Here is a 21,868-nt window from a genome sequence, read left to right as displayed (position 1 = left end):
TGCCTAAGTAACTATTTTTTGTCTGATCTGAGTGATTGGAAATCTAACCAATAAAGTGATGTTGCTATTGTTTCCTCTGTTGATGAGTTGCCAATTGTCATTTAGAATGGGAGGAGACTAGCCCGACCTCATTGGAACCACGCCTCTGTTCAAGGAACGTACTAGCCACAGGGATTGTTGTTAGCGGGATTGCTAGCAGGGGCAGTTCTTGTTTGACATTTCAATTGGAATATGCACCCTCAATCTTGATACTGTTCAACTGGCGAATCTTTGTTGCATTATTTATGTCATTTGACTGAGTAAATCAAAATTTGGTTCGACAAGTTGTTGTTGGTCGCAGTCGGTTGAGGTGAGTTTTATCTACCTAGCTAACGCTGGTTAGCTAACTAAGCCCATTTGAAGCAAAACTAAATGGCGTTAGCTACGTGGTGTTACATCAAGTTGCTACATAACCTTGTCAGACAGATGCATCAATACATCTCAGAAAATGTTATATTTCTGCTGGCAGACTGAGTCCTTAAACATTCACGATGCCTTTAGCATGTAGAAAATATCGCTAATGTTCGCTGGCTAATGTGTTTTTCACGATTAGCTAACTACAGTAGTTACATGAGCATGTGAACAGCATCGTACAACAGTAGTTAGGCTAGCTAAACATTTGGATAGGGTTCGAACAAATTAACGATCTCATAAAAATACACAGTATTTGCTACAGTATTGAAATAATGATAGCAAGGACAGTTGTTGTGCTAGCTAACGTTAGTCATATCACTGGGTTTCACGATGATGACGTTCGAACATGGCTAACTAGCGATAGCCACAATGTGTTGCTAGCAGTAGCTTACTAAAAAGACCACCGGGAAGTCAACCATCCTTATTAGCTAACGTTAACTGAACGAAATCTGTTTTTCATCTACATTTTTCTTACTACGACAGATAAGGCTAACTTGTTATTTGAAAAGGCTAACTGGATAACTAGTTAACAGTGCTCTATACATATTTGACCTGACACGCTCGTACATTTAGCCACACAAGTTCGGGCGCGCACGACTCCGCTAGCAGTGGATGGCGTCAGGCCCTCTCTTGGCAGAGGGGGAGGGGAATGGGGAGGTCTTATTGCTGGTTTAGAAGCTAACAGCTAGCCAGTTAACATCTCACTGTTAGCTTGTGGATTGTCTTTGGGACGTGTCGTCCCCGCTAAATAAGAAACATACATTAATTGGATTAGACTTGTGGATGTGTTCCCTAGCCATATTCCTTATGGCGGTTTACCACGTTGAGCGATGAGAGTAACGTGACTTCCTAGTTATCTAGCTAGCGTGCTTGCTAAGATAAATGGTTGAGGAACGTTCGTCCAGTCGGTAGCTAGCCAATGCGTCCCATCACACTGTAGCTAGCTACATAGTTATCTATATATCGTCCACTAAAGCACAATATAAATTCTAGCTCATATTCTGGCCAACATCCTTCCTTATCCCTCCAAAGTGATCACAGTAACGTTCATATCATCAACTTTTTGGAAATATAGCCACTAGTTGTGGGAGATACTGGAGAATCCCATAAATGTGTGCCACAGAGTCTGAAATGTGCTAAATGAATGGAATACCAAGTATCCAACTTCAAATGAGCAGTTGTGTCAGGGTGACTATCAATTATCAACCACTCAAGTATGCCTAAATGTTAACTGTGTTGTACCTGTGCATCCTAGCGCTTTTGAGTATGAATATACAATGAAGAGGCGTGCGGAGGATCAGGAACCAGTATTTGCGTCCCAGCAGCAGCAGCGTCGCCCCCCAGTCCCGGGTACTGCGGAGGGCTTCCAGCACCGCGTCCTAGCCCCAGCCGTGTACGAGGCTGTCACCGACAACATGCAGCCATCCCCCGGCATCCAATACTCCATCCCCCAGGGTTACCAGGTATGGGAACTGTTGCCATCTCTCTTGAATCTAGATGAGAGCATGTTGCACAGAAAATAATACTTTTACTAGAATCTACAATGCATTAATTTATAAGTACCAACTAACCAGCAAACTGTAGTTTCTGCATTGGCCTTTTCCGAGGCCTTGTTTACTATTTTATCACAGGCAGAATGCTGATATTTGACTGAATCTTGACCTCCAGGTTCCCACAATGCCCCAGAACTCCAGTGGTCATGGACACGCCTCTAGTCCCGCTGCACTTGTCGGGCCCCACCCCCACAGTCCAGCTGTCCAATCACAAGGGGCTGCGGTGGTCCAGAGCCATGTCCATCCTTTGACCCCCTATGGCCCCCTCACAGGGTGCACAGTTCCAGCGACTCAAGGTGCGTTTTTCATTTGTTTACATTTTATTGAACGTACAAAAGAGATTTAAAAACAAGCACATGTACTAAATGCAGAATATAGTGGAGGTATAATGGACTCAATTAGGACCTGTTGATTTCAAAGCATGGAAGATAGTAGGGCTGGGAGTTGCCAGGGATACGATATTATCTCCATACTTAGGTACCGATATTATTGTGATTCTCACGATTCTATATGTACTCTGTCATTTTATTTATTCCATGTTACAAACATTGCTCACCATATGTCTGCTGCAGAGGGACGAGAGCCATGAGAAAATGAGTTTTGATCAGTTATGGAAATAAAATTGCTGAAAACAAATTGGCTCCCAAAAGGAAAACAAGCTATGAAAGAAAAATACTGGAGTTTAGTTGGTACAGCCAAATAGTGCAAAAATAATATTGAGATATTGTCAAAATGATAGGATATATCGTCCAAAAATAATATCCCTATATGTAACTGTATTACCCCCCCATCACTAGTAGATAATGCAGCAATGAGATTAGTCAACAATTAAAGTATGGAGCTTGTTGTGATGTTTTCATTATCTTCATCACTTCATCAACTTCTTTTTACCTTTGAAAAAATGTGGTTTAACTGGCATAACTGTGTTTGTAGGTTGAAGATGCTCTGTCCTACCTGGACCAAGTGAAACTGCAGTTTGGGAATCAGCCTCAAGTCTACAACGACTTCCTCGACATCATGAAGGAGTTCAAGTCACAGAGGTCAGTTTCAATTTAGTTAGTTTTTCTAAGCAGACACTGTAAACATCCACATAAGCAATTAACTCTTGTGCTATAGGAAGATATTCAATATGTTTGAGGGGATCAGTTTGAGCGAGGCGTGGAATCGCTAATCTTGATCATATAATTAGTAGTTATTTGAGAAGCAAGGTGATTTGTAGATCAGTGATTCTGCACAGTCTGACTGCGATGTAGTCAATCTTAAACACGCACATTGACTTTCATAGCATCGACACTCCGGGCGTGATCAGCCGCGTCTCCCAGCTCTTCAAGGGCCACCCAGACCTCATCATGGGCTTCAACACCTTCCTGCCGCCGGGCTACAAGATTGAGGTCCAGACCAACGAGCAGGTCAACGTGACCACCCCGGGTCAGATCCACTACATCACCCCGCACGGCATCTCGGTCCAGAACCTCCCCGTCACGGGCCCTCCCAGCCAGCCGGTGCCGCATCATCACCAGGCCCTGCAGCTGCCCAGCGGACCCCCCACCAGCACCGCCACAGCCAACCCCGCTCTACCCACCCAGCCCACACCAGCCAAGACCAGCAAGGTCCCAGCTCACTAAGACCCTTTTCCTTTGTCGTGTCATTCTGTGCAAGAACCTCTTCTCGAGTTCTGTTTCTGCATGTTGAGTTTCCTATTGGAGATTTGAACCCCAAGTCATTGGTTTATTTATTCATTTGTTATGTAAACATGTATTGATTTACTTATTACTGTATAGTTACGTATGTAAAGATATAATTCTACTGTTTTATCCTTGTGACATGCTGATGTGTACTTGGAAGTTGGAGGCAAAACTCATTGCCCTTCTCTGTTTCCCCCCATAGCCGATGCAGTCTCCAGCCCTGACCCCGACTAGCCAGCCCAACCCGTCGATCCCTCCCTCGCCTCCCCCACGCTCCCCCTCGGTCCAGTCCCACACCCCGGTGAGCAGCACCCCCTCCAGCGGGCCTCCCCTGCAGAACAACCAGCCCGTGGAGTTCAACCACGCCATCAACTACGTCAACAAGATCAAGAACCGCTTCCAGGGCCAGCCCGACATCTACAAAGCCTTCTTGGAGATCCTGCACACTTACCAGGTAAAAACACAGCGAGAGGGCTGCCCCACACAAAGCATTGCATTCAATAAATCTGGCTTCTTTCTGAAGGGTGATTTTTATTTGCAGTATAAACAACAAGCTATAAAATGACAGTGTCCACACAGATTTCTGTTCGTAACCTGGTTCACCATTCAATATGAACTTAAGGTTCCATGCCAGCTCTACAATGAAACTGCAGACAGGGCAGTGGTGCCCTTTGTGTGGTCTCCCTGGTCACTTTCTGGGAACATGGCTACAAGAACCAGAGGTGCACTGGATAATCATTGCAGAAAGAAACTTTAGAGGAAGGAAATTCTGACAATTAATTATATAATTTTGTTTACATTTACCCTATAATGTCATCCTTGGTAAAAGTTTTTGGTATAGTCTATAACCAGTGGTCTGATTGCTGCTTTTGCAGAAGGAGCAGCGAAACGCGAAGGAGGCGGGGGGTAACTACACCCCAGCATTGACAGAGCAGGAGGTGTACGCTCAGGTGGCCCGGCTCTTCAAGAACCAGGAGGACCTGCTCTCGGAGTTCGGACAGTTCTTACCAGACGCCAACAGTTCAGTGGTGAGTGTTTCACATTGACGCTAAACGTCCTCTATTGCAAGAGATGCATTTGGCTCCATTGGTTGCCAAACTAGATTCAAGTAATGCTTCCTTCACCTGAGATGTTATTTCAGAATGATAGAAGTTGAGTTTAAACTATGTGAGGACATTGAAATACAAACTTGACCGCTGTCATATCATATTATTGTTTTGATATGACTAATACCACCTGTTTTTTATTTACTACATCATATGACTCAGACAACAGGGTTCATGGTCAAGATGCACTGATAATGCCTTTCAGTTTAATGTAATAACTGTATATTCTGTGCAGATCTACTCAGACCTTGCCTATCTTAAACACTCACGTTTATCTCTGATCCAGAGTTGTCCCCCTTTTCTCCAGCTGCTGAGCAAGACCACAGCCGACCGGGCGGAGTCGGTGCACGCAGCGACCACGGCACCACGGTCAAGAGGCCCCTGATGAACAACAAGCAGCGGCTCAACCAGAATGGCTGTCCAATCCGGAGGCATTCCCGGAGCGGGCGCCACGCCTCCCGTCAAGGTAAACTAGTGCCCTGTCGTTGACAGTGTCAATAAGTCTTTGTATGTAAATGTTTTGCCGCCAAACTGATGGCAGTTGTGAAAAAGTCAATAGTTGGAAGAGTTGATTGAAAATAATTATATTTTCTCTTGAACCATATGATCTATCCACTAGAGACTCATGGACCATATGGATACAGATATAAGAAATGAATACTATATATTAATGCTTAAAAAAAAAAAAAAAAGTTATTCAAGTATAAATTACCAAAATGATCATAGATTACCTGTTAATTACCAAAATTACAGAAGATTCCAGTAACTTTGGTAAATTACCGGTAGTTTTGCAACCATATTTGTCAGACATGCGGCTATTAAGAAAGTATTTATCAGTAGTAACAGTAACAGTTGTAGTACTGTTCATACAGCTTAGAATGGTATATGTTTGACTAGAGCATCCCATAGATCTGTAAACTCTTTAAATGTGGGATTTGTACCTTATTTACTAACCCTAGAACTGTAATATACTGCTGAAACCTCTGTCCCTGGATCAGTTCATTGGTCTACCATGTCAGTGGTAATGTAGTACTTATTTACGCTCAACTCCTCTCTCTTTCCCACCCTTGCAGAAGAAACCCAAGATGTTGGGGAAAGACCATGCCATGGCTGAGGCCAGCAAACATAGCATCGGCACAGAATCTCTTTTCTTTGAAAAGGTCAGTCTACATTATTTTTTTTTTAAACCTAATGTGAATGTTAAACCTAATGTGATCTATACAAATGACGCCTATAGAAATAATTGATTCCGTTCCAACTGAACATGATTTGAATTAAATAATTGCCTGGCTGTGATGAGACGCTGTCCCCCTAACCCAATTGTAAAGTCATTCAAATCAAATCAAATTTTATTTCTTACATGCTCCGAATACAACAGGTGTAGACCTTACAGTGAAATTCTTACTTACAAGCCCTTAACCAACAATGCAGTTTTAAGAATGAATACCAACAAAAAACACAAAAAACACAATATAAAATAATACGAAAAGTAACAAGTAATTAAAGAGCAGCAGTAAAAATGACAATAGCGAGGCTATATACAGGGGGTACCGGTACCGAGTCAATGTGCGGGGGCACAGGTTAGTTGAGGTAATTGGGGTAATATGTACATGTAGGTAGAGTTATTAAAGTGACTATGCATAGATAATAAACAGAGTAGCAGCAGTGTAAAAGAGGGGGTGGGGTGGGGGAGACAATGCAAATAGTCTGGGTAGCCATTTGATTAGATGTTCAGGAGTCTTATGGCTTGGGGGTAGAAGCTGTTTAGAAGCCTCTTGGACCTAGACTTGGCACTCCGGTACCGCTTGCCGTGCGATAGCAGAGAGAACAGTCTATGACTAGGGTGGCTGGAGTCTTTGGTGCAGCTGTAGAACCTTTTGAGGATCTGAGGACCCATGCCAAATCTTTTCAGTCTCCTTAGGGGGAATAGGTTTTGTCGTGCCCTCTTCACGACTTTCTTGGTGTGCTTGGACCATGTTAGTTTGTTGGTGATGTGGACACCAAGTAGTGTGTATTTACAGAGCTGCTTTCTAATCACAGGTGAGGAAAGCCCTCCGGAGCTCCGAGGCCTATGACAACTTCCTGCGATGTCTGCTCATCTTTAACCAGGAAGTGATTTCTCGTGCAGAGCTTGTGCAGCTAGTGCTACCGTTCCTGGGGTAAGCTTTAAGCAGCTATCACCTGCGACAAACAACCAGTTAAAAACTTTTCACAATTTATCAGCCAGACTACCGGTCAAGCATTCTTCTCTATTCGTAATATTGGCCTCCTATGCATAGATGGCCTTGCTACAGGTTGTTTGTTAACGGCATGTGAAAATAAAAGCTTTTTTTCTTTGTTATTCATCCTGATATTTTGCCGCCCATCTAACACCCATTCTGGAATGTGATCCGCAGAAAATTCCCAGAACTGTTCTCCTGGTTCAAAAACTTCCTGGGCTACAGAGAGTCCAGCCACATTGAGAGCTTTCCCAAGGAGAGGACCACCGAGGGCATGGCCATGGAGATTGACTACGCTTCCTGTAAGAGGTTGGGATCCAGCTACAGGGCGCTACCCAAGAGCTACACACAGCCCAAGTGTACAGGGAGGACCCCACTGTGTAAAGAGGTGAGAGCAGCAGTTATTGACAGTAAAATGTTACCCTTCAAAGTCAACCAAATTGACATAGAGGATCAATACAAATCTGAGGAATTACTGAAATACATGTTTGTGTACAGGAAAAGTAAAGAGCAATGAAAATACAATTTTAAGTCACTTTTGCATGCATCATCCAGCCAGTAAAGTCGATCACAGGGGTTTAATTAGTTAGTACTGAGATATTGAAGCGTGGTTGTTGTTCAAGTGCTCATCTTGGCAAGTGAATCAAGTCGAGCAGAGCTAACAGTATGGTCCATTTCAGGTACTGAATGACACGTGGGTATCGTTCCCTTCGTGGTCGGAGGATTCTACCTTTGTCAGCTCCAAGAAGACCCAGTATGAAGAGCATATTTACAGATGCGAGGACGAGCGCTTTGAGGTGAGACTGTCCCCCTCTCATGGTAGTTGTATTCTAATAGTACAAACCAAAATATGCCTGAAGTGATGTACTGCCATGTTCCATACTCTCCTTCCCCTTGCAGCTGGATGTGGTGCTGGAGACCAACCTGGCCACCATAAGAGCCCTGGAGGCGGTGCAGAGGAGGCTGTCGCGCATGACGGCCGAGGAGCAGGTCAAGTTCCGGCTGGACAACACCATGGGCGGCTGCTCCGAGGTCATCCACCGCAAGGCCATCCAGAGGATATACGGCGACAAGGCCGCTGACATCATCGACGGGCTCAAGAGGAACCCGTCGGTGTCCGTCCCCATAGTACTCAAGAGGTGTGATATGAAGAGGTTATATGATGGGGAAATAAATGTAAATTTGAGAAATGTAAAGCGGTCTAAGCAAACAGCTTCCAGAAAACATGTTGCTTTTCCCATGTTAACCACAGTGTGTGTTCTGAATGGCCTCGTTCCAGGTTAAAGATGAAAGAGGAAGAGTGGAGGGAAGCCCAGAGAGGATTCAACAAGATCTGGAGGGAGCAAAATGAGAAGTACTACCTGAAGTCCCTGGACCACCAAGGCATCAACTTCAAGCAGAATGACACCAAGGTGTTCCGCTCAAAGAACTTGCTCAATGAGATTGAGACCATATACGATGAGGTAAGAGGCAGTGGTGTGTGTGTATATATACACACCACTTACTTGATCTGATCTATGTGTTAACGTCTCCCAGTATTGATTTAAAGGCATAAAAAAAGAAACTCTAGCCTGTGTTTTTTTTGCCTCCCTTTAGCGACAGGAGCAGGCTTCCGAGGACGCGGCCACCGTGCCTGGCGGGCCCCACATGACCCTGACCTACCAGGACAGCCAGATTCTAGAGGACGCCGCCGCGCTCATCATCCACCACGTCAAGAGGCAGGCCGGCATCCAGAAGGAGGACAAGTACAAGATCAAACAGGTCATCCACCACTTCATCCCGGACATGCTGTTCGCTCGGCGCGGGGAGCTGTCAGATGTGGAGGAAGAGGAAGACGATGAGGAGGAGGAGGAAGACGAAACCGGGCCAGATGAAGACGGGTCAAAGAAGCACAACGGATTGGCCGGCAGTGGCGGCTCCGCTAAGTCCAAGCTGCTCTACGGCAACACGGGGCGCAGAAACTGCGTGGCCTAGACGACGCCTACAACCTCTACTACGTCAACAACAACTGGTACATCTTCCAGCGCCTGCACCAGATCCTCTGTTTGCGGTTGTTGCGCATTTACGGGCAGGCGGAGAGGCAGATCGAGGAGGACTGCAGGGAACGGGAGTGGGAGAGGGGAGGTTCTGGGCGTCAAACGGGAAAAGAATGAGAATCCTGCCGTCCAGCTGAGACTGAAGGAGCCCAGTAAGTCCAGACATCTTTTGAAACCAAACTCCATTAAACTGTGTACCCACTGACCATTTTAAGGTTTAGATCAAAGGACCATTTGTTTTGCACCCTGTTTTTAAAAAATTATATGGAGCAAATGTACTTTACCTTCATCATGCAATTTATATCGGCAAAGCTCTTCCTCTGAAAAAGTCTGGTCGGTCACATTGTTTTTAACTTTCATAGCTGCTCAAAAATATGACATGCACATGCAAACATCTCCAGGAGCATGTGTTTTTTGATAATGTCAATGGTTCCAACACAGACCCTTGGGGTGCTCCAATTGCACATAGATTCCCTTCCTATCATTTATACCACAACCAGGGGGAGATTTTCCCTCCAAATGTTTTCCTAATCACTTAAATAGGCTAACCGGGATCGATTTCAACAATGTTTTGCCAATGTATGGCTCATTCATGCACAGGATACCATCTGTAATCAAAGCCACACAATCCTTACATTTTAATGTTTAAAATATTTCATGCATGTGAGCTTTGATCGTCTCTTTCATAGTGAACGGGCACTTGTGAAGCAACACGGATTACCTGTAAATGCTTAGTTATTTTGATAACTGTGAGAATAAATCTAATACATCGGTCAAATCGATGCATCAGATCAGAAGTTACAATCTAATGACAAATGAGGGTGAGACATTCGTTACATAAATAACAATAAAAAACATTTTAAAACTAAAAATAGAAATTCCTTATAGCCCATAGTGTCATACTATGAGGTTGTTGCACACACTCTCTTCCTCTCATTTCAGTAGGTTATATTTTGCCATAATGATCTGATCACACTGTGCTACAAGGGATATACATTTAGTAGCCTACAAAAATCTTACCTGGGCCACGTTCAGTAGCCAAATGTTGCCGAAAAAATGCCACGAATAGTCCGTTGCATCCTTATTCTAATCTAGGCTACGTGTCAGAAAAGGCATGTTTGTTCCACATAGATTATATGTATCTGAACGTTTCAAAACGTGCATCTTGCTGAACGTGCCCCTGATGGACAATATTGATTGGCAGGTGGAATGATGTCCAATGAGGTTGCAAGGTAAAAGTGGGAGGCGGGATCAGGGCACCAGAACAATTAACTGATACACACGTAACGTACACAATTTTCCAGGATCCGTTTTGGCTCGTGAACACTGCTTTCAAAAACGACTTGCTGAAATTATACAAAACCTCTGTAATATCACTTTAAATCCTCGCATTTACCTTTTACAGTGGACATTGAAGTGGAGGACTACTACTCTGCCTTCCTGGAGATGGTGCGGAACCTCCTGGACGGCAACATGGAGCCGACCCAGTACGAGGACTCCCTCAGGGAGATGTTCACCATCCATGCCTACACTGCCTTCACCATGGACAAGCTCATCCAGAGCATTGTCAGACAGGTCAGTACAGTCTTTTCCCTCTGTTAGGTTCCAGACGGCGAGAAAAAAGCAAACCTTGAGGAACATCTAGGCACCTTAGCACCAAAATTGTCGATTGAAATCCGTTGAGGCCAATCTCTTTCAGGCGCGGGGGGGGGCAGCAACCGAGCTAGATGCGGGCCCACCCTGCTTAAACAATGGTAACTTTGATGGCTGACTTAATGACTGTGTTCACACCTGGCGTTGTCTGTATCACCAGCTCCAGCACATTGTGAGTGATGAGCTCTGCGTGCGCGTGACAGACCTCTACCTGAGCCAGAGCACCAACAAGGCCACCGGCGGCGCCCTGTCCACCCAGGCCTCCAGAGCCACCGCCGAGGGGGCATACCAGCGCAAGGCGGAGCAGCTCATGTCCGACGAGAACTGCTTCAAGGTATAGCGTGTGTGGGTGGGGTGGATGACTGTCCCACCTGGGATGTTATGGTGTCTCAGCAAAATACTTTGAGTTGCATTTGAACTTTCATGTGTGCTCTCTCTCTCTGTCTAGCTCTCTGGCTTTCATTTTTCTCTTCTTATGTCCCCTTTCTCTCATTATGGTACGTTCTCTCTGACCTTTGCTGTCTGTCTTGTTGGTTGTCTCCTGGTTTGACTGGTTTGTTTGTGGTCCAGCTGATGTTTGTGAAGAGCCAAGGCAGCGTGACCCTGACCCTGGAGCTGCTTGACACGGAGGAGGAGAACTCAGACGAACCCGCAGAGGTGTGTGTTAGTGTATATGGCAGGCGGGCCGGTGGTGACATCAGTCTAATGCATCGCCACATTACATTAGAACAGATTCAGATTAGTCAGATTCTTGTGTGGTGACGGTTGTTCCCTCCTGGTTCTTTAAACAGCGGTGGTCCGACTACGTGGGACGCTACCTGAACTCAGACTCTGCGTCTCCAGAGCTGCGTGAGCACCTGGCCCAAAAGCCTGTGTTCCTCCCCAGGTGAGGCCTCTGGCTGTGTCCCCCTGTCTGCACAGCTAAAAGCATCTACCCCCTAAAGGCTCGCTCTAAGACAGGCCATGGCACTGTTTCACAAGCCAAAACCAGCTGACAAAAACGGCTCATTTTGAGAAAAGTTCCAGGTCAGTGTTTTTTGCACAAACCAAACTTTCAGGGCTTTCTCCCCGTAGTCTCAAACTAAATGGGTCCCGAGTCTTATCCATGAAGCACTTGTTTCAAAAAGCTCTGCCAATAGTGATGAATACACACACCAGTTGAACTGTAAGTGCGCTAGGTCATTTTTGTGTTTGCTTTCCTCAGAAAGGTAGGCCTAAGTGCAACAAAATCAGATGTTTAGTAGAAATGCTGACAGTGCCTGTCTTGTTTTTGTTGGAGAAAATGTAATTGGCTGTCCACTCGAAAAGCAACTTGTTTCTCTCCCTTTCTGCCCCCCTGCCTTTATCTCACAAAGATTGCACTTTACCCTGCCGTCTTTTTAAATAGAGGGGACTAATTATTTATGCATTTATTCCGTCTCTTTTTTTTAAACGGGGCCCTTTTTATTTATGAATATTGCAATTTTTAGATTATATTAGTAGGCTAGTATTTATTTCAACTTTCCCACTCAACAGACTAGTCATCAAATCATTGGGTAAAAAAAAAGCATTTAGTTTGCTTTTTTTATTATGAGAATAAGGCTACAATAGCAGTTTGATATAAACTGAAAGGAGGAAAAAAAAGCCAAGACCATGAGTTTACTTTTCACAGTGCTAATGTATCTAAGGGAAGGAAGTATTTCTATACCATCGCGCATATATTAGTGTTCTGTTGTACAATAATTTTCTCTGTTGGAGGATAACCATTTGGTTGAGCAGACATTCTATATGTACAGTGTCTTTAATTGCATTGTCACGATGGCCATTTTTTTGTTGTGGCATTGGTGAGAGGCTAAAGGCCCCTTTTGTCGGTCTAGAGAAAATGATTTATTTTTGATCAACCTTATCAGCTACCCTGTGTTTCCTGTAAAAACATTCTGTATGTGACTTCTTCTAATCCCTGTTTAGATACATGTAAATGTTGTACGAATTGAGATTTGGGGTGTTCAGCATACTCTATTATAATGTGTAAAACTATTTAAGGATACAGTGCACTCCCGTTGCAATCTTTTTGTTGTGGGTGAGGTTTTTATACGAGTTGACCAAGACTAGTGCTAATAACTCATGAAAACCTGGTCAAGCACAGCATCTGCAACACTTGTACAAAAGAGAGGGGGCTTGTGAATAAAATGGTCTGAATTGTATGCTCAAATGTTGGTGTATTTCTTTCCAGACGTCTCTGAGCATTGCATGGAAGGGTGGTTGGGTCCTCTATTAAGCCCTGAGATGAGTGTTGCACATCAAGCCTGTCTGTCTTTGGTTTTCAGTGCTTGTTGCCATTTCTCTAAATGGCTGTCCATAATGTATCATATACATTTCAATGGGCTGGAAGGACCTATGCAAAACAGGACAAAAAATTGGCCTCAGTTCCCCCCCTCACTTTTTTTTACCCATTGCATATATTTGGTACTTGTCTTGACTGGATATGATTTATCAGTGCTCTCACCCACATTTAGTCTGTTTCTCATATTAAGAATATGAGAGGTTCGTACAAAAGTCAATAGGCATGATTCTCTTATTTTCCACCCAAACAAGTACCTTCAACAGCAGTGGCAACCAGCAGGTTTTCTTTTCAGTTAAATGTTATCCTCATTGCATGGTCATAACTGCTCTGTACATTGTCAGTGGAAGTACTGTATGTGCACATCAAAGTATCTTTCAACCCATATCCTGGCTTGTTAACCCTTTTGGCGGCAATGTGAGAGAAAAAAAAAAAAAAAAGTGCCCTTTCTCCCATTCTATTGGAAATTGGCTACTCTAACGGCAATGTCTTTTAAGTGGCATTGACAAAATATGCTTCACGGTTTCAGTCCTCGCTCACCTCTACCCTGTGTGGTAAGTACACATTTAAACCTTTCATTAAAGCGGGGTGAATAATTGCATTTTTAATGCTTGCAAAATTTAAATTTAAATCTGGATTCAATTTGATTGACCAAAATATTGTTTGCCAAGGATATTAAAGACTAACAAGAGAATCATCATATGAATGTCAAACGGAAGTGCACTGTACAGGAATACTGCTGCTACTGCAATAGAGCCGACCCTTCCCCTAATCATTTGTGTCCCAGTTCAACTCTTATTATTGGGTGAGTTGCTACGCATGGGTTTATCAAGACAAGGCTTTACAGGGACGGCCCGCTCAAATTTCACACATTTTCTGATTTATTAGACTTGTTACAACTTGGAGTCAGAAATGGAAAACACTGGCCTAAATGACTGAGTATTTTGACCTCTAAATAGCATTAGCATTCGTCTGTTATTTTTGGGAACCATGTGTCCTGTCATTTAGCCATATGTTAGACATCCTGTGCTCAACCAATGTTACAAATGGTATGGATGTAGTGCATTGCAGTCAAACTACTCTCGATTTGACCGAAATTTGCGTGAACTGTCCTTGTAAACTGAATTGCTATGTGGGTAGAGGGCACAAGTAAGCAAGGCGTCGTTACTGGCTCTGGTCTAATGCCAATCTTTCTCCTCTTCCAATCAGGAACCTCCGGCGGATACGTAAGTGCCAGAGAGGGTGGGAGCAGCTGCAGCAGGCGAAGGCGGCTACGGGGATATCGGAGAAGTCCCACAGCGCTGAGGACCTGAAGATGGAGTGCATGTTCAAGCTCAACTCGTACAAGATGGTGTACGTCTTCAAGTCGGAGGACTACATGTACAGACGCACTGCGTTGACCCGGGCTCACCAGGTAGGCAACACCACCAACCAACGTTCCCTCAAAGATGTTTTGTCACTGAGCAAATTTCAGGTCTGCTGAGTGCAAACTTGAACGTTGTGAAAATTCTGTGCAACTTCCAGTGCACGTTTACTGTGAACGCTGAATAGGTGACTGTGGCTTTTTCATCAAAAACAATGGATAGAATGGATCCCATAACATTTTAACATGGAAATAGCTGTTCTATCATTCAGCCTTCAGTAGCAGCCAATGTGTGTTCAATGTAGGCCTACATTCCATGAGACTTTTGAAAAAAAACATGCAGGGCTTGACATTAACCTGTTTATACAATTGTCCTTCAGACAAGTAGGTGACTGAAAACGTTGTTGTTTGATGCAAGAAACCACTTTACAAAATAAAATGCGTTATTATTCCCATACCATTATTACAGAGAATCAGACAAATGATGCTACCCTCTGCCTATTGGCTACTTAGCTTATTCAAGCCTGTCTCAAAATACAACACTGCCTCTTTAAGACCAAATAAAAAGTATTTACCTGACTGGCTTTTCAAAGATATCTAGAAATGTACAAGTTTTGTGCTCTTGTAGGAAGCAATCACTCCCCTATTGAAGACTACAAATGATGTGTAACTGGACTAATAACTCACTAACTAGCAAAGGGTATGAACAAAATGTGCACACCTGGCTACATGCAGGGAATACTCTAGAACGGTGGTCACCAACCTTTTCTGAGCCAAGATCACTTTCTGAGTCTAAATGCAAGCCGAGATCTACCGCTCAGATTTATTTTTAGCAGGACTTAAAAAACATAAGGCTATGAAACATTAACCAATGAAAAACAGTACTGTAGTAATGAGGTTTGTTCAGTAAGCTATATCACCGCATATTGGCTTTGCTTGAATTGCCCTGCCAATGCATTGTTGTTCGGGCCATTTAAAAAATATATACATTTCAAAATTTGAGGTAGGCTATATGATCACAGCAGTAATAGATGCGTTGTTGTATTACTTGTGAAGCACAGCTGAGTGAGCATACATTTAAATCATTTGCTTTTTATTTTTATTTGACTGGGCTGATGGTGCCTGCATCTGATGGTCAGTCTCAGCGGAGGGAGAGAGCATCAGACTGAGGGTCCGCCTCAACATCCCTCTGCTCTCCCTTTCCTCCACTGACACTGACCAAAAAGAGACATCGTCTTCCAGCTGATGGGGAAACTCAAAGCGCACCGCATTATTTCTGTTCTCATGCACAAATTCATGTTGTTACTCCTATGAACAGAGAAAGGGAAATATTCCTCGACATTAAGAAAGACCCAAACTGGTAATAATAATAACACAAGCCTATAGATACACTTTCCTACTCATTCATTACTGCTGCAGTGCTTGTTGTAGCGCTGAGTGGAAATAGGAAGAACCCGCATTTTATGGCTGATAAAAGTGTTGAATACAAAGTGTAAGAACTTGAACTCACTCATAAAAGCAGCATCTCTTTGCTGTATTCGTTGACAGCCTCTCTCTAGTCATGGTTCTAAATGTTTTGAAATCTCACAGTATCAACTTTGCTGTAGCTTTATTTTATGCCTGCTACGTTACTGCAGACACGGTCATCTGAGCCATCCGATTGGCCAGCGGTAGGAATATAGTGCACTTGATTTGCACTCCGGGCCCACCGGTAAGGCAGAGTTTGTACCTTCAGACACATGAAGCGGTTCAAAATGGCAACAGTTGGCGCGCAGGGCAGATGAATCGGGTGCACCTACCGTGAACAGCCCGAGACCAATAAAATAAATGAGGAGCACAAGGCTTTATCGTTGTTTTTTTACATAAATGTTTGGCGATCGACTAGGAATGCCTTGGAGATCCAACAGTCGATCGCCATCGACCGGTTGGTGACCACTGCTCTAGAAAGTTGAGTGAAGTTCAATCTCGTGCTTCTCTCTGTGGGTTGATATTTCTTCTGCACAGCAGTCCTGGGGGAGTTTAGAGGGGAACATTGCCACCAACTGCTCAGACATTGTTTAAATGACATTCAATGATATTGTATTACCTCACTGACTTTACCACTTGATGATATGTAGGAAATTGTTGAAAAATCTGTAAAGATATAGGAATATGTAAAGATATCCAAATATGTAAAGATAGTGTTTTCCATTAGGTTACAGACTCATTTTCAGCCAGCAACTTTTTCCACTAGGCTACTTTTCATTTAAATGAACGATACGCATCTTCTAGCGATCTATTGGGGCTCCCGAGTGGCGCAGCGGTCTAAGGCACTGCATCTGTGCTTGAGGCGTCACTACAGACCCCCTGGTTCGATTCCAGGCTGTATCACAACCGGTCGTGATTGGGAGTCCCATAAGGCGGCGCAGCGTCGTCCGGGTTTGGCCGGTGTAGGCCATCATTGTAAATAAGAATTTGTTCTTAACTGACTTGCCTAGTTAAATAAAGGTAAAAAACATAAATTTATAGGATGTCAGTCTCAAAGCGAGCGTTGACAAGGAATCGCAGTCTGCTGTCTGTCTGGTACAATTTGTGTGCGCTGTGGTTGGTTGAAGTCAAATGTATTTACTCAGAGGAGGGACGGGAGAGCGCATGATGCTCGTGAATTGTGGTAACAATGAGTCGAAATCCACGACTTAGTCTAATTTGTTTTCTGGCACATTCGTTTATTTAGTTTTGCGTGTTTCACATAGCCAGCCACGACTTGTGGTGTATAGTAGGATATATTTACTGTGCATTGATTGACAACTGAACAGCAAGTGTTGACTACTTTATAAAAGGTGTCAAACTGACTCCTATATCCCTTTGCCATTAATAGATCCTGCAACGTGGTTATATGTTCATGGCATCGCATCGGGACAAGAAAACCAAAGGGTTTCCTTTCCTAGGATGTCGGGGCTTGCCAGACAGTGACGCTAAAGTGAGTGGGTCTCGTCAGTCAGTGTAGCCTACCGAATCGCATCGGTGAGAGAGCCTTTCATTTGGCGCCCTAATTTTGGTAGGCTTTTTGGCTATTATCTGTAGAAAAATGATGAAAACATTCGATGAGGATGGTGAATCATCACTGCAGGAACAGTAAGTAGTGGGGGTGTGGTCCTCTGTAGCTCAGCTGGTAGAGCACGGCGCTTGTAACGCCAAGGTAGTGGGTTCGATCCCCGGGACCACCCATACACAAAAATGTATGCACGCGTGACTGTAAGTCGCTTTGGATAAAAGCGTCTGCTAAATGGCATATTATTATTATTATTAGTGGAGCTCCTCATTCGGGTCTAAATATGATCATTAGGGCCCTCACGGAATCCAGGCATTAAAACGGAATTCAACAATATTCTAAAATGTATTAACCTTAGTAGGGAATCAACTACATGTATCAAATTAATTAATTACCCCAAGTTTATCATAAGAAATGAACATAATGCATCATTGATTCGCATTTCCTGTAACTTTCTGAAGAGGCAAGGAGAATGCCCCTGTCTGTGTGTGTGCAGTCTACCACTTTGTGTAGCCATTAGCGATTATGCTAATAAAAACAGTCTTCTGGTATATGGAAAGGCATACTCAAAAACCCCTCTCAATCAGGGGCGCAACTCCCCCCTCCCCCCACATTCTGAAATTGCATTTTTGTCCCGCCCAGTTTTATCATTGGAATGTGATACAAAACGAGGCAACAGTGTGCTTTAGGACCATGCGGACGCCTCTGAGCGGTCGGGTAGGCTGTTTTGGAGTGTTTATCTGACAACAACAAAAAAGTTATGTCCCCCCTCACTTCTAAAACTAAAGTTGCACCCCTGCTCTCAATTAAACGTTAACTACAAAGTAGCCTATGCTTACCTGGCAGAATGATATCATGATTATTTTTCATCTTTCCAGTGGGTATTTGTTTTGCAAACTCTACCATCACATGTGCGCTACAAAAACGCTGCTAAACAACTGGCTCTTGCTAGGTGCACACATGAATTAAAGGGTAACTACACCCACAAATCTACATTTCTCAGATTTTTCCCAGACCTTGAGTGGTCCCCTGATTTGGTTTTAAGCATTGTTGAGGACTTATAGCATCCAATGTTGTTTTTCTATTTTTAAAAAAGTGTGGTTTTGAGAGCGAAACCCTGAAAAAACGAAACATTTTATTTTTCTAGATAATGTAGGCTATTTACTTCATTTTTCTGTTTTAATAAAATACATAATTTAAAGAACACAAACCGTGGCAATTCATATCTTGCAGTAAAACTGTAAATAAGACTTTAATCTCAATAGAAGACAGGGTATATGTTAAAGGGTTTAATGTTCTCTTAGAAAATGATCCTGATCATATAGGCCTAGACGTAGACAATATCCAAAACAACTGACAATACACTGAATTCATACATGTTCAGTAATGTCTTTCTACAACACTTTTTTTCCAATTTGGGGGGTAAACTCGATAAAGTATTCAATAATTTAGCTGTGTATTTCAGATGGAATCAAGGCATTAGAATGTACCATAGGCCACCTAAATAGAGCTCCTTCTGCGAAAAAAAAGAAACATAATGGCCGCTTACTGACGTTTCAACCAACATAGTCTTGGTTAGAGTGCTGATATGATCGTGATGTGGGGTGTTCTGTGCAAAAAGCTTTCACTACAGCTAACCCCGTTGTCCCTCTTTTCCCCAGTCCCACCAGAGAGTCCACACTCGCCTGCACCGCCGCTTCCAAGGCTTGGTGGACACCTGGGCCAAGGAACACGTGACCAGCGACATGGCCACTGATACGCGCAAGTGGCTGATGGGAGAGCGTCGCGAGGGTCTGTTGCCGTGCACCACCACCCGGGATCCCCAGGTCCTCCATTACCTGAACATCAACAGATACCACGTGAAGTATCATGGCACCTCGTCAGGGGCACCTTAGCTCAACCGGGTGAAGAGATGATGGGAGGGTATTACTTATCGTCATTTTACTAAATCAGCGTGGCAGCAAATTGCTGGATTCCGGAAACTTCCGGAGATTACTTTAGATTTGTTTTTATAAGGACTTTTAAAATGGACCCTCCCTATTTTTGCAGCACAAAAAAAGCCAAATTTCTTAGGTGGCCACCGGCCAGTTGTCCATCAGTCCCCTAAACTCCCACCCACCCCTACCAGCCTGTCTTATGTCACCTTTGAATACAGCAGAAAAGATATGCTGCGACCGAATATGCTATGACTGCAAGAAAGGAAGCAAGACGTGTCATTGTAGTTAAACAGCTATTGATCCTTGGCTGGACCGATCCTCAGACTGAAGGATACTGTTGAGAGCCACGCAGAAAGAGCACGCCATACAGAATGAAGCAATATACACCCATTGAAGTGGTTGAGGTGCACCACACATCCCGGTGTACAGAACTGCTAAGGGGAACCACAGAAGTCTCTCACAACCACTGTGAGTAGGAAGATTAGCATACAGGTATGGACTATGAACATGTATTTCATCCAGGCCACAAGATGGGTTTTGGATTTTGTATAATTGTATAGCCTGTGAATGTTTCTTTTTTCAGTGGTACAGGAATGTATGCCGTGTGTCCACAAACATCTCTGGCAACCATGGTGTAGATATTGGGCAGATAAATGCTAATATAGCAGGTTTTTCCCAGTCAGTCAAGTATAGTAACATCAGACTACCCACATACTGCTGATTTGTAAATAGCTTGTTGATAGTCGTCCTTTTTGTCAGAGATGTGCATTGATGTGTACCCTAACAAACCTAGTATAGACCTCGGTCAAACGTTGCTGAAGAGAAATAGCCTATATTGAAAATGCTAAAAATTTTAACAACTGTTTTTACCAAAGGAACTTTATTAGAGCCTTTTTCCTTTGTGTTCTGTTTTTTTTCGTGTTATGTCATGTAAGCCTTCATTTAGCAAAATATAACTTTTTCATTGTCTTAAAATGTGACAATTTTATACAAAATGTTTCAAGACAGTATTGTCTATCTGGTTTTTCACTCAAGTCATTGGCACCAGTTCCCATTCGGAATTTCTGAACAATGAATGTAGCCTAGAAACTATTTACGCTTTCCCTGTACATAATGTAAACGGTTTGTTTCCCCGAGACCAATTCTCCATTTAATATATCCATCAGAATTTCTGGATCAGTCATGAAGTATGGAACAGCTAATCCCATAAATCCCATGTAATCTTATTGTGGTCATGATGATAGTTGCCATTTTGTAGCGGTCATGTTGTTGCGCGTTAAGATTCCCACTTGATCACAGTTTCCTCCTCCAGGGCTAAAGTCGAGGGATCAGTCATGGCACCTCCACAGGACCAATCAGCCACATGCATCATCCCCATCTCAACTTTCTGGCAAATGTCACTTTAAAGATGACTCAGACTAAGACTCCTGAGTCCGTTTCTGATGCACAATCATGCTCCATTAAAACCAGTCCAGATGAGATGTAGTTCTGCCTCCTTTACAAGGTATTGATAATGTCTCAATATAAAAGAGAACGGTATTGGCCCCCAAACATAAACAGTACTGTTTTATAGTGTCATGTTGTACACTTTCAGAAGGTGCAGGTGTAGACACAAATACAATGATTTGTGAAATTGTATTCTGATCCCCAAATCTGGTCCATGTCCATAATAAGATAAACATTGACAACCATATGAGTATATGTGAATGTATATCATTCAACCGCTACAGTTTTATCATCAACAACCAAGCAACAAGCACACTGCATTTGACAAGCTATTAGTTTATATTTTTTTCAAATACAGAAGATAAATGTTTTTTTTGTTTGTTGTTGAGAAATACTGTCCCCAGAAAAGTTGAGCCTCTAGTTTTTTGGGGTTGGTGGTAATACTTCACTTTTCCCATAGTGTTCCATCATCATTGTATACAGTGGGGGAAAAAAGTATTTAGTCAGCCACCAATTGTGCAAGTTCTCCCACTTAAAAAGATGAGAGAGGCCTGTAATTTTCATCATAGGTACACGTCAACTATGACAGACAAAATGAGATTTTTTAAAAATGAATTTATTTGCTAATTATGGTGGAAAATAAGTATTTGGTCAATAACAAAAGTTTCTCAATGCTTTGTTATATACCCTTTGTTGGCAATGACACAGGTCAAACGTTTTCTGTAAGTCTTCACAAGGTTTTCACACACTGTTGCTGGTATTTTGGCCCATTCCTCCATGCAGATCTCCTCTAGAGCAGTGATGTTTTGGGGCTGTCGCTGGGCAACACAGACTTTCAACTCCCCTCCAAAGATTTTCTATGGGGTTGAGATCTGGAGACTGGCTAGGCCACTCCAGGACCTTGAAATGCTTCTTACGAAGCCACTCCTTCGTTGCCCGGGCGGTGTGTTTGGGTTCATTGTCATGCTGAAAGACCCAGCCACGTTTCATCTTCAATGCCCTTGCTGATGGAAGGAGGTTTTCACTCAAAATCTCACGATACATGGCCCTATTCATTCTTTCCTTT

The 21,868-nt window shown here is 43.3% G+C and overlaps 1 protein-coding gene across 1 annotated transcript; it reads left to right on the top strand.

Annotated features, from left to right (window-relative positions):
- Window positions 1-148: 148 nt before the first annotated feature.
- On the top strand, window positions 149-21,101 carry LOC121548226 (paired amphipathic helix protein Sin3a). The gene is given in 26 exon segments (XM_041859630.2): window positions 149-349; window positions 1,709-1,916; window positions 2,122-2,256; window positions 2,258-2,302; window positions 2,940-3,046; window positions 3,292-3,616; window positions 3,894-4,145; window positions 4,567-4,719; window positions 5,105-5,143; window positions 5,146-5,238; window positions 5,240-5,263; window positions 5,871-5,957; window positions 6,838-6,956; window positions 7,194-7,404; window positions 7,697-7,813; window positions 7,917-8,155; window positions 8,296-8,479; window positions 8,613-8,964; window positions 8,967-9,136; window positions 9,138-9,204; window positions 10,458-10,627; window positions 10,866-11,039; window positions 11,276-11,362; window positions 11,497-11,591; window positions 14,235-14,439; window positions 19,081-21,101. Coding segments are annotated over 25 exon segments (3,870 nt in total). The 5' UTR covers window positions 149-349; window positions 1,709-1,730; the 3' UTR covers window positions 19,315-21,101.
- The last annotated feature ends 767 nt before the right edge of the window (window positions 21,102-21,868 follow it).

This window comes from Coregonus clupeaformis, unplaced genomic scaffold (assembly GCF_020615455.1).
Source record: "Coregonus clupeaformis isolate EN_2021a unplaced genomic scaffold, ASM2061545v1 scaf1401, whole genome shotgun sequence".
Classification (NCBI taxonomy): Eukaryota; Metazoa; Chordata; class Actinopteri; order Salmoniformes; family Salmonidae; genus Coregonus; species Coregonus clupeaformis.
The sequence above is the reverse complement of the archived record's forward strand: the minus strand, read 5'-3'. Positions and strand labels throughout refer to the sequence as shown.